At 31.8% G+C, this 14,163-nt stretch overlaps 1 protein-coding gene across 1 annotated transcript in view; it reads left to right on the forward strand.

The window, feature by feature from the left end:
* The first annotated feature begins 2,835 nt into the window (after positions 1 to 2,835).
* LOC137930475 (T-box transcription factor TBX6-like) overlaps positions 2,836 to 14,163 on the forward strand; it is a 47,260-nt gene continuing 35,932 nt past the window's right edge. Inside the window, exons 1-2 of the mRNA XM_068773733.1 lie at positions 2,836 to 3,090; positions 7,956 to 8,073. Coding sequence (XP_068629834.1) covers positions 3,012 to 3,090; positions 7,956 to 8,073 — 197 coding nt within the window. The 5' untranslated portion in view covers positions 2,836 to 3,011. The remainder of the gene's footprint in view (positions 3,091 to 7,955; positions 8,074 to 14,163) is intronic.

Raw genomic sequence — 14,163 nt, forward strand, 5'->3', positions numbered from 1 at the left:
AATGTTAAACATCTAGGTCATCACCTCACGACTCGGCAAGTACCACAAAAGGAAGGTAGAGACGAAAGATATTCATAATCATGAAATATTTTTCATAGCGGTCTGCAGCACCTGAGCAGCGACGCTAAATAAAATATAAGAAAAGTAATGTATATATGTATGTAGAATTTAGTTATAGTCATAAATAATATCTTCATAATTATAAAATTCAACTGTCTTTACTGTTATCCATAAGAAAAATTGCATGTAATTAAAGATAGTATCAAATAGCGTCAATCCATCTCCTAAATATATGCCCGCAGTAAAAAACACACAGTATGCAAAACATCCTAAAGGTATAAATTGGAATTAATTAAAAAAATATTGATATACGCCAAAAATATTGATAGATATTTCAAGCGTATAAGTTAATTATATCTGCTTTAAAATTACATATAAATTGAGTCGTTTTACTACCGCAAGCTGTAATGTTATTTTATGTCGTAAAGTTTCGAAATGAGCAAGATAGCAAGCAGTAAAAAAATTAATTTTTAGCCATGCTCTACACTTTTGAACTACGACAACATACGTACTCATTTTTTAACGCTTGATCACTGTTATCTTATTGGCATTCAAAGATTCAGCTGATTTAAAATAACAGGGTGAAGATGGCACGTAGTCTAATCTTCGTTTTAGATAGCAAAGCTCGAGGGCTCATTATGAAGCTTCGACTTGGGCACGGGAATCGGAACATTCCATTGTTATTTGTCAGTTTAAAATCACTTCAACGGTTAATGACAATCAATGTTTTATTTGTTTTTATAACATAATTAAATTTATTAGAAAATATATTGCCATTGTTTTTAAATAGCATATTTGAGCGTGCTGTACTTCTTTATTGTCTAGAACCTACATTCTCAATTAATTGCATTTGGTGAAATTAAACCGCACGAACAAGTGGCACGAACTCGTATGGAAAGCAACGATGCCTGTCAGCGCTATGCAAGGGGACGTCCTGGGGGAGAAACTTACCTCGGCATCCTCGCAGTGAAACGGTAACATCCTTTTCGTGTTATAATTCTATAATGTGTAGTGTATATATGTGATAATAAATCTTAAAAAGTTGTAAATGTATAGTTCATTTGCTATCAAAAAATGTATGGTAAAATCTATACAAAAATCAATGGTAAAGTAATAATATTATAATAAGAAAAATCATTCTCAATATTCGTTTTGCTATATATTAATCATTGTTTACTTTGTGTCCCTGCAGACTTCAGAGTGCCATAAGTTATTGTCCTGATCACTTTATACAGGCTGATTAGAAATAGGTGTAATAACTTAAAAGCTTATAATGTATATATAACTATTATTAAAATATAACTTTATTTATTAGTAGAAATGTTTATAGTAAAGTATATCACATGTAACAATGGTAAATATGTTTATGATTTATTTTCAAATCTAATAATTTAAATATTTGTTAAAACGTTTGATATTATGTAATAAAATCATAGACTACATTTTGTATTTTTCTAGGGGTGAATCCACAGTTACCAAATTATTTTTCTTTTTCTCTTTCTTTTCAGCCGATGGAAGCCCACTGCAAGGCATATGCCTCCCCCAAAAATATCTACGATGACCGGTCCTTAACTATGTCCACCTAGTGGGAACTCTTCCCACGCCATGTTTACCAGCTTGTGGTCACCACTCAAATTCAACTGGTTTTGATAGAAGCAATATTTAGTTAATACCATTGAACACTAGCTTAAATAATGACAATTTACTACTAAATTTAGTCTCTAAGTTTCTATTAAAAATACAACTATATAATACTCGCCATATTTGTCTAATTATTATTTTGTATCAGTTATAATTTCACTGAATTAAATATGTGTAATTTAAGGATTTTTAGATGGTGAAACTAATACTTAAAAGCCATTTTGTTTACATATATGGTTACACAAATGTATGTACCAGAAACGCTATTTAACTCGATGATTTACAATGCATATAATGCATAAGTAATAACTTCATTTCGAAAGATGTTTTAGGGAAGGCGCTCTCTACGCCCTGCTAACACAAATCCGCGGTATCTAAAAATTCTATTAGAGCAATGACCGTCCCGACCAAAAAAATGTGTAAATACCTTTCGTTTTTTCGTTATAAAACATTTGAGCAACTGTACCAATCGGAGGCACAAGAATTGATCGGACCACGAGAACTCTGACAAGAGTGCATGACTGAAGAAAATGAGAAGAAATTATAAAGCTTAGTATAATTTGGATTTGCTAATTTTTTAATTCATTCCTGCATTATTATCTGTGATTTAGATAACAGTGATGTTTGGATTTATATGAACAACTTTTATTCCATTTTTTATTTCTAAATTCATATAGACTCATATGTAGGACATAATAATAAAAGTTTGTGCGAATTATGTAACATAAAAAAAAGAACAAATCTTATCGAAATGTAGTAAAGTATTACTAAACTTAGACAAATATATCACAATGAAAATTTATTTAAACAAGGAACATTTTTATAATTGAAAAAAAAAATTACTTTAATGCGGGTATATATTTCGATTATGTCACGGGTATAAGAGAAGGAACAATGGGTCTCTTTCAATGCGCCTACGCACAAAGCTTGAACGTCGATCGTAACAATTGGTTCCTATCACATCTCAGGTGGAAGGCGGGCAAAAAGCTCCTAGAAAGGTGTGTAAAGTCAAAAAAAGCCTTTTTGTTCATTTCCATTAGTTAGTTGCTAACCAATGGGGATCACAGGGCGTGGCCATGCGTACGCGACGCCCGAGTATTCGAACCGGTTCAGTATGATCCAAGCTGTCGTTTAGACTCCACGCTCAAATTTTTCTTTCAAGCTCTCGTTGACAACTATGAACTTTTTCTGATCGCGTATTTGTGTTGCGGACACAGGAACTGTTGATTTTTCATACTCAAGACCCATCGTTATGTTTTTGTGAAGTGACTTTCGGTTTCGAAGTTTCGTAATACTGTCGTATTAATACGATGATGATGGATCAAGCGCATTTCGGGGAATATCTGCTGAGGCAGCAAATGTTACACGCAGCGTCGCTTAGCGGTTTACGTAAGTACCTCTGTGTAAACTATAAATCAACAATCGACAAGCTATAGCATAATTAGATAATTACGACATATAAAACGAATTATAATATTATTGTTATACAGCCACTTCCAACTTTAAAATGCTATGCCTATACGCATTGTTGTTGGGTGCCCTGATAACCGTATATGGTTAAGTATGAAACGCTTTAATTATTAACAAGTGATTGCTCAATTTATTACGTATTAAAAATATATATATATATATATATTTTTTTTTTCTTTAGCACTCTTTACCCATACTTCCGTATTCTAGTTTCGAAAACGACTAATACATTATATAACGAGCCATAATCTAATGCGACACAGTAGGTTAAAAAAAAACACTAGATGTATTTTGACAGCTAATGTTACAATTACAATTTTACAGCAAATTAAAAAAAAGATAAATTCTCAAAAAGTTCTGTGAGATAAAATCAGTACATTTGTTTAAATTACTTAATTATTCTCAATGGTTTTACATTTAATTTTTCAATAGTTATTTTATTACCTCATTAAAATTATCAAACATGTACACATTAAACCCGTTGAAGTCTTTTTAATGCTGCCAACGATTTTCAGTTATCAAACGTCATTCTATTAGGTTTAATTTATAAATCGATTCCGTGTTGCATTCAGTAAGTATTATTATACAATCTTGATAATCAATTACTTTTAATCTTATAATTATAATAATACATGGTATAATGTTCTTAAAGATTAATAACTAAAATAAATAGTTTAATATTAATTATATTAAAATAGATAACGAAAGGTTAATGAATGTATTTTGTCTTAATCACTAAATATTTTTCAGAAGAACAAGTCCAACGGCACATTATTTTATCGTTCATTCTATATAATGTAAACATATGCACAATTATGCGGATGTGATAATAAATTTATAATTATTAAGTTTCATAAAATAACAATTAAAATATGAAGGGAATAATAATGGTAATAAGGTTAAGTTTAGTTCGACTATGGAAAATGATCAAGTTAAGGGTCCTTTTTACGGGTCCGCTAGCTAATTTAAGGACCATCCAAATAAGCTAATGTCATAAATATATGTTTAGACAAAACACCAATAGGCTTTATAACTTCTAATCCTCTAAACACCAATGAGGCCATAAACATCCGTAACGAAAAAAGAAACGCGCGCCATATATATGTATGTTTCATCGTCTCAGCAATAGCTAGGCGAATAATATAAAATCCCACGTCTGTGTTAAGTAAAACATCAGCATAAAACATCTGGTTTAGTCTACCTTATACAGTTATATAGCTGCCTTATATAGTTTATCCTTCTTAATTAATTGAAAATGATCCTTCAATTTATTCAGAGCACTACTTATCCCTGTAACATATACATTATACTTATATATATGCTACATACCTAAGATAATTTAGGAACTAAAAACTTTTTACTATTTAGGCGTTAGATATGACAGCTTCATTATCGTCATCATTTTCGCCATAGGACGCCCACTGTTGGACATAGGCCTCGCCCATATATCTATGGGGTCGGTTGAAAATGGCCTGCACCCAACATATTTCGATAATCTTAACAAGTTCGTCCGTCGTGTAGGTTCGTTAAGAATTTTAAGACTCCAGCGACTATCCGTTATGCGCGCTATGTGTACTGCCCAACTGCTACTTGAATTTACTGATTAACTGGCCTAGTGTCACTTTCCTATCGCTCTTCTTATATTTACATTAAAATATTTAAATTTCAATACAACTTAGATGCCATTTAGGATAATTAGGCTTCTTAACAAACAATAATAGTTATTACAATATGTAATGTTATATTTAATGGTTAAGTTCACTATTCTGTATCTTTTTAGACTAAACTTTTAGATATTTACATTATATTACCTCTATATTGTAATAAAAATGTAGTAATTTTAATAAAAAAATGTCTTTCTCTTTTAACAATGAACTTAGATATATATGTAAATAAACTCTTTAAAACGTTAACTGAAAAAAAAAATATTTTTCTAATGGTATTAATAATATTACAATGATACACGGTGAATAACAAGTGAAAAATAATTTTATACGACTTGAATGTATATCAAAATTAGCCTACCGGTTCAATTATTAAATTTTAATTGCTATGTTATTCGTTAAAACAATTGAACGGACCCTATTTTTTAAAACAGTTGTTTCAAACGTTTTGTTGTTCTGAGCCGTTAAATTGAGCGAAAGTTTAATAATGGTAGCGAAGTAAAATTGTTTCTTCTAGTCATAAAATATTATTACAACTATAAAAAGATTAAGGCACGAATGAATAACACCATAATAGGAAAGAAGGTAGTCTGAATGCCGCTATATTACGGGTAATTAAATAAGAGAACATGAATCGTGATTCTTAGAAAAACATAATTGATTTTACCTCTCTTTAAATGAGCAAATTTGACTTTCATTAAACTTTTATACTAGTTATTTTATACATAAATACACCATTTATGTTTTCTGTAAGATTGATTTAAGATTTAGGTCTTAGATAGACAGAACTTGGAAGAAGCTTATTATATGCCTAGTTAACATAATTCAGCTGGAAGTCTCCCTCTTTTACCTCGACTCGAGCCGTAACATTGCGATGTTACTGAGTCCAGAGATTTGAGAAAGAAAACTGTTTATTATAGAAATAAATAGAAACGATTACATAAAAAGATTTCCGATTCTATTAAAAAATGTTGCACGATTTGTCTGTGTGCTTAGTTATTTTATGTACGATCGAGCGCTTTGACCTAAGTGGTTAAAAAATATCTTATGTAACGGTTCGAGGCGAGGATACCCTGAGAATTATTAGTAAAAGAACTTTTGATTACTCGCTCTTAGGCACGTTTAATCCACTAAATCTCTATGAGTTAATAGAGAAAACTGAACTTCTGCACAAAAAAACACACACCATACTTATCTATCAAATAAAATTGTTTAAATATCAAATACGTTCAGGATTCCTCAACGAGATCGAGTTATGAATGACGGGTTCCGTAGATAACGTAACCGACATAGCCCAGAGGATAAAAAAGTTGAAATGGCAGAAGTCAAGTAACAGCGCATTGGATAGATAGCCGGTAATATCTTAAGGTAAACGCAACGTAGGACTTCCGTCGACAAATTCAGACGAGCCGAGTCCAAGCGGTCTTATTTATATAAAGAGTGGGCCTATGTCCAGCTGTGGGCGACTTACGGCTGAAATGATAATGATGATTATTATCATTACACAATGTAAATATGAATAATCAAATATCTCTTATCGTAATGTAAAAACTGAACATACAATGTGTAGAATATGTGGTGTATAAAATGTATGTGTAGTATAACAATAATACATTTATTGGTCACAGTACATATAGCATAATTTAAATGATTAGACTAATAAAGATTAAAATTAAACTTCTATAATAAAACACTAAGCATTGTTTAATATTTTATTATACAACACTAAATTGAACGTCATTGTGTTGAAAATTTTAATTTCTAGAATTTATTACTTTAACTACTTTTAATTTTTATTGTCGGTTGATCTGTACGTAACTGTTTATAATTTAGTGATGTATTGATAGAAAGTCGAAGAAAGTGCCGCAAGATATTTAATATTTGAATTTTACGGCCTCCCAAGTTATTACTTGGGGACCCCGCCACGTTACTATCAGAGACTACGGTGCAGGTTTTATTACTTTTGATCGTGTCGCCTATGATTATAATGTTTACCGTATTACGAACGTCAAGATATGGTTTCCATGATATCTCATTACAAAATTTAATATCAATTAAAAATGAAATGAAAGTGCAATAAAAATTGGAAAAAATGACAGAAAGCGTCAATTCATTATTATATTACATGACAAATTAGATGGTTAGTACAAACGACAAATACAGGTACTAAAGTCATTGTCAAAAATAAATAAAATAATTAGTTTATTCTGTGTATGTTTATATGAAAGTTAACCTATAAAGGTATGTTGATATTAAAAATAATGTTTAAATTTGTTAGAAAATAGTCGAGTCCGTTGAATCTGAGAATATCAACGGAAAAACATCGCATTATTAATATGGCTATCAGCATTGAAACGTGGTCAATAAGCCATCGAGGTTGCTACGTTAGGAATTCCTCTACGAGACTGAATAGCAAAAAGAAGGAAGTAACAGTGGGCAGACGACATCTAAGCAGTCCTATTGAAAATCTAGAGGAGAACCCTATGTATTCTATACTTAAAAAGTATAGGATACGTAAGGTTAACTAAACTTTCTTAATTATCTAACCATGTACTTATATATAACATGATGTAAATGTTACAGTGCTTATTTTAAACCTCTTTGAAGTAAGTCAAAGCCTCCTTCCTTAACAACGGCTCATTTATATTTTCAATGAATTAGTAAATATAAGTTATTAGGTGTGCTAAACAGACGTGATATTACGAGGTATATTTATATAACATTTCCATATAAATTCATTGAGTGCAAATACGGCACGACACATTTTGATAAATAAAGAAAAACAAGATAATTTATAAAAATTAAAATATTTCGTTATGAAAAGTAAAAGTATGAATGTAATTGCAACAGTGTAGTTTTTGTCAAGTATTATTTTTCGATACTGTTTTGTTTTGTATAAAAACATATATATTTGTTTATTTTTAATTTTTGTTTTGCTATAAATTTTGTTTTAGGCAATGCATGTTATGTCTACTTAGACTTTACCTTACACCTTGTTTTGTACTGTATTTTAAATGTAAGTTGTAATTATTTCTTGTGTAATCTTTTTTGAAGAACTTAATATTAAAATGAAACCTAAAAAGGTAAAAAGACCGCTATACAGTTTAAATCTATTCGCAGAACACCGCGTGGGCGTAGAAGCCGAACCGCCGGCATGCGAGGCGCGCCTTTTGAACGCCGAGCTTTGGCGCCGTTTCCACGACATCGGCACAGAGATGATCATCACGAAGGGTGGCCGGTGAGTACATGCACTGCTTACCAAACGACACCTCGGCCGGGGTGTCGTCTTAAAGGCCAGCCAAAAAACACTTGAATTCTTAACCGAATAATATTTAAAAGAGCCACGTATGGAAACAAGACACTAAAGAGGAACGTAGGAAATTTATATTATATAATTATCAATTCATAGTCTAATTCAAAAATCATAAAAAATAAAAATCATAAATATATTTAAAGGCAGTTTTAGAAACCTCAAAGCTCCCTCGAGCCCTTCGAATCATTAGACAGTTACATAGTTGTTAAAGCATGGTATATTTGTAAATGTCGATTACATAATAAAAATTATTAATTGATTGCATGCAATACACTTAAAATTATGACAAAAATAAAATAAAAATATAACAGAAGAGACTAAGGTTCTAATTAAATAGCTAAATTATAATATAGTGTGTACAATTATGGCAATTAATTTAATGAAAATTATACTAACAATAAATACATACAATGTCTATTTAAAAATCCTGAACGGAACAGATTGGGAATGTTAGGCACAAAATAATTTACCTCGAGCAACGAATTTTACAAAATAAAAAATAAATTAATTTAGGGCTTATTATTCATTCATATACATAATGGGTATATTCCTGAACAGTGGTAGCCCGGCGATAGAACACTGAGACTTGCAACTGTAAATAAAAAAAATTCCCGGAATACAATTTTACATAATTCACACTTGTGTTGTATGCATTAATTACATAGGGTTTCCATTGCTTATAAACAAGTTTCCAAAGGATAGACAGCAGTGTCCTCTGCGTACCACAATATTACACTGTGATCGACGTCCTGCAAGCCTGGCGATTATTATACATCCCCACATAGATACCTTTAGGGAAGGCTTTGCTGACGTCTATGCGCTAAAACGACAACATATGGGGTATACATGACATATGCGCAGGCAAGATACGGGCAAAGTACAATATCAAATATTTTCTTAAAAATAAATGATGAACTCTGTGCGTTATATTATTATATTTTCAATGATATATAATTACTAGAAAATTATTGTAGCAATGCGAAATAATATTAAAAATAACGTTACTATTACACTATGAGATTTGTATTTTTTGGTCGGCACTGCTTTATCTCATAACATTCGTTAACAACAATTCTCACTAATAGTTGTTTCGACGTATTTACATATTAAAGCGCTTATTAATATGCCGCGAGATTAAAGACAGTGTAATATTTCGATAATGGACTATATTGTAACAAAATTAAAGTGACGGGGTTGGAAATGGTTAAAAAATATATTGATTCTTAATTCATTAATTTATTACTTTCATAGTCACTTGTGTACTTTAAAAGAAGAATGCCGGAAGAGCCTAAAAAGAAAACAATAAAGACATCTATATTTCTTACAAAATAACAATGATTATCTCTATGTATTTTTACTGTCTAATATTAACTCATGTTGATTAAAATTTCGTATAAATTAATTAACTACACAGAATTATACAAAATAGAAAAACAAGTTACGAAACATTAATAAAAATCATACCAATATCGCTAACAATTGTTTACTGTTATTAAGTTTATAGTAGTAATAAAAAATAATAACTATTAATAAGCTAAAACAGTAGCAGACGAGTGATAAAGGACTGAGACTTACGATCGTAGATCACAGGTTTGATTCCCGGGATAAAACCTTTTTAATTTATACTTTGTGCATTAATGATACAGGATTGCTTTTGCTCATAAAGAATTATGCAAAGAATTGGCAGCAGCGCCTTTTGCGTATCATAATACCCCACTGTGTTCGACATTCTGCCTACTAAGCGTGGCGATTGTGGTATATAATGAGGCCTGTGCCTTACAGTGGGCGTCTATGGACTGACAAAGAAAAAGATTGTATAACATTTGTATCGTTATTTATTTTTTAATTTTTAAAATAAATCCGAGAGGTTCGACCCTCTCGCGCTGGGGTTCCTTAAACTTAGACACTCCATTGAGCGTTCACCGAAGCGATCTGAGAGCTCGACGCCCTTCCAATCCGATAAAATAATACTATGTAGCAGTAGCCTGATAGTTAAGCTCGCGAGAAGTCGCTGAATGCAGGCAACGCAAGATCGCGATGAAGCGAAGAGTCTAAAATGAAAAAGGATCAATTTTAATTTAGTTATAATTACTTATACACGATTATTGTTATTCTACATTCATTTAATTTCTCTTCTGGCAAAATGTAAATTTTTATTTGTTTTATTACTCGTAAATAAGAAAACTAACAACGTGATACAACTGAATTACGCATGACATGTGAACATATATTCATATGTCAAAATATTTCACAAGGCAAAGAAGTGTCCTCTCTTAAAGTTTCCAATTTCAGCTAATTAAAACAAAAAGGTAACGCATTAATAAATTTTAAGAAGAGACTGTTAAATGGCACGTACGTACCACGGTACGTAAAGAACTTTAGTATATTTAATTTACTTGCGCAAAAAAAAAGTCCGATCCGATACCCGAGAGACGTCTTAGATAAGCATCACTACACAGAAAAAAACGAAATATGTTTTTACCTTAAAAAATACATTTTTAATCAGCACCAAAACTTGTTTATGAATCCAGCATTACGTCTTTGCTTAAAAATCTCTTATTCACACAATTTAACAAAGGCTTTTTAAAAAAAAAACCTTTAAAAATTTATTTTCACGTCTTTGGTATGAACTCATGCGCCGCTTATTAAGTGAAATAAAATAAAAATATTTAAAACGAAACATACACAGTTATCTTTCGTTTTAAATATAGCTTTTATATATATATATATATATATATACACATATATATATATATATAAGCCCCATACTTTACGTGATATAAATATATTTTGATGTTAAACCTCTTATACAATTTAATCTATGACATATTCATAAAAAAACTATAACAAATATTGGCTAACCATAAAACTTGAGAACAACTCGACTTTTTTTCATATCTTCTTTAACTCTCTAAGAAGGTTCTTATGAGGGCAAATATTGGAAAAAACTGCGAGGAAAATGGTGAGTGCTTTCTTTTCCGGTAAACATCACAGAGTAACTAAAACTTACTCTTTGCACATTTTAAGTCATTCAGTAAAAATTTAATCCCACTGTGAAACATAAATTAAGTTTTTATTTGGAAGTTCAAGTGAAAATTTTCATTTTTTTTTGTTGCCTAATAACTTTTGACAGTACAAATTCTGACAAAGCAGCAATTTTGAAAAACATTTAAATACTTATTACAATAATTTTTAAAAAACGTACCATAAAATAGTTAATAAGAATACTATACAAAAATAAGTACAAAAAGAATTTTCACGTCAGAGCCAGGCTCATAATGGACGAAGGATTCTAAACACGTTGATATCGGCAGTTAACATCAGTCGCAACGAGCGCGAAGCCGTTCCCGCGACATAGCTAACGAGCCCACGACGCTTAACCCGAACAGATGAAAAACATTGTATTAGTAATGTACAGTCAATTAAAAGGTGCAGCTGTCGCTCCCGGCCGCGCAATTAAGAAAACACATTACACGTTAGCCATAAATATTTTGAATTATAACAAAAACTTAACGAAAACCCATTAGGGCTGCCGAATCTGACGCGGGGCTTGTTAACGCATAATTTGAACGGACCTCCGTCATAGACAAAACAAACAGCTGCCACGATCGTAATTTGTGCATTTCTCTAAATGGCCGAGCGCAAATTACAGCTTATTATAAGCTTGTTTGCTTTACGACGGTGCCCCCACAATTATTTTTTTTTCGTCATCGATAATGTGAAAAGCAGTGAAGAAATAACACAGTCCATCGTCGGCGCCTCCGAGGTTTCCTGTTAAGGCCCACCGCAGACTCCACGCCGGTAATTATATATTCATGCTGTCATTAGCGTATGGCAACGCAGCGTCTTATTCGAAAGAGGTTACATCGGTAACGAACTTTCCATTTTGAAATAAATGCCAGTATGTTGCAAATAATTTAAATAACTAAAATTTCTATATGTACTCTCGAATAGTCTGAAAAAATAGATTTCTTCCCCTCAGTCGTGTCCTTATTTTGAAGGTTATATCAGTCTTGAAACACTTTATAAGAATCGTTGACAAGCTCTCTCCTTACTATGCTATCCTTTGATTTTTTTTATGGCAAAAATAATGAACAGTCCAGACTCTTCAAAGTCAAATCAATAACTGATTATTGATTTGACTTTTATTAGGGAGGTGATCGCCCGAACAGTCTTTTATAATCTTATTTCTCTACAGCCAGAAGTTTATAGAAGACATCTGGTTACTATCTGGTCTACCAGTGGTTAAAATAACTAAAGAATCGTAGCATATTGTGGAGAGCGTAGTTTTAATTTTGAGTTGGCCAATGATAGACTTTTGTTAAAACTATTAACTAATTAAACAAAGAAGCTTTACTATTAGCTAAAATTCCTAATTTTTTATTTGCTTTTATTTCGTTTTTTTTTCTTAGTTATCAATTTTATGAACATTATCTGTCCTTGTCTTAACTTCCTTATTTATACTTTACATCTTTCACGTACGTAATAATTTGTTATTACTGTTTTATATATCTGACAATGTTTTACTTATTTTTATTTACAAGATTATAACTAAATTTGATTTTACTTCTTAAATTGTGTTAGTATGGCTGTCACCCTAGTCATATAGTTAAAGAGCGATAGGAAAAAGTTGTTTTCGCTTGCGAACACGGTCGCGAGCGATTGATGTCGCGTCCCTCGTCGCCGTTCGCGCGTCCGCGCCATCTTTTTGCTTTTTGCGTGCGTCCGCAATTAGCCGGGATCATCTGCGTTCCTGACATATCCTACATCTTTTTTAGTGTAACCTCCGGCGTGGACCACCGCGTAACTAACTTCCCGATAATTTACCGCTTTATCCGGCTCGTTGGTGAATCTCGTTAACCGCCGTCCGTCTAGAGGTCAGTTTTGTTTGTTTTGTATTAATGACGCCGAAGGGCCGAGGGCGAGTCGGCGCCGTGCCTGGCGCCATACGAATCCAAGTGGCCCCGAAATATTTAATTTATTTCTCCGCATAAGTCTAGTGAAACTGTAATTGAGTTATTCAGAAAAAAATCATAATTACTTTATTGAAGTAGGCGTAAACGCACTTTTATATCGTTTATTTCACATTATAAGTAGTAAAAAACCACCGGATCGGAATGCTGATCTGTTGAGAAGAGCCGGTCAGTAATTCAGCAATTGTTCTTTTTACTTGACATTTAATATATATATATGTAATTGATATTATAATATCAATTACATAAATAAGTCAACAAACCAAAGTTCTATACATTTTTACCAACTAAAAACTCAACTATAATAAAATTTATTGAATAACACACTATTGATATTAGATTTAAAAGTAAGAAAAGGAGGCTGTGAGATATGTTGTGGAATCTTTTTATTCATGCGTACACATAGACCCATCATGAATTTATTAAATTTATCAAGACGACGTCCTTTTTTATTTTTGTATTTATCCTGAGTCCATCAATATTTTTAAAATAAGTATTTAAATTTTGGAAGATAAACAATATCTAATTAAAAATGTTTTCAACTAACGTACCATCGAAACGTAACGTAACATCGAAATTATTCTAATTAAAACATAGCTCGAAGGTTTTCTTGTTCAAATAAATTTTTACCTTACCGTCGATTGGAGAGGAGGTTGGTCGGGTGAATTGGAAGCACAAACAGTGGGATTTGGGCGGTTCGTTTGTGCGAGTGGGACCGGGCGGCGTATATAGTCGACGTTAACACCTGCCCCGGCCGCCATGAGAGCTCTATGTGTTTGCTTCCTAATTCAAATCCTCTCTTACCAATTTTTCTCACCTGGTCACACTTGCTAATGGTTACTTTCCACAATGTGCACACCGATCCGTCTACGTACTTAGCAACTTGATTTAACTCCACAATTATAGAAAAGTATTTAAATTTTCAAAATTTAACTATGAAACTAATATTTATTCTATCAAATAAGCTTCGCTAAGCACCTTCTAAAAGTGTAGGCATTGATACAATATACATTTAAATATTTATTTACACATACACTACTAC

This window comes from Battus philenor, unplaced genomic scaffold (genome assembly GCF_028537555.1).
Source record: "Battus philenor isolate CCGP_79_NKW_IND1 unplaced genomic scaffold, ilBatPhil1.0.hap1 SCAF_6, whole genome shotgun sequence".
NCBI lineage: Eukaryota > Metazoa > Arthropoda > Insecta > Lepidoptera > Papilionidae > Battus > Battus philenor.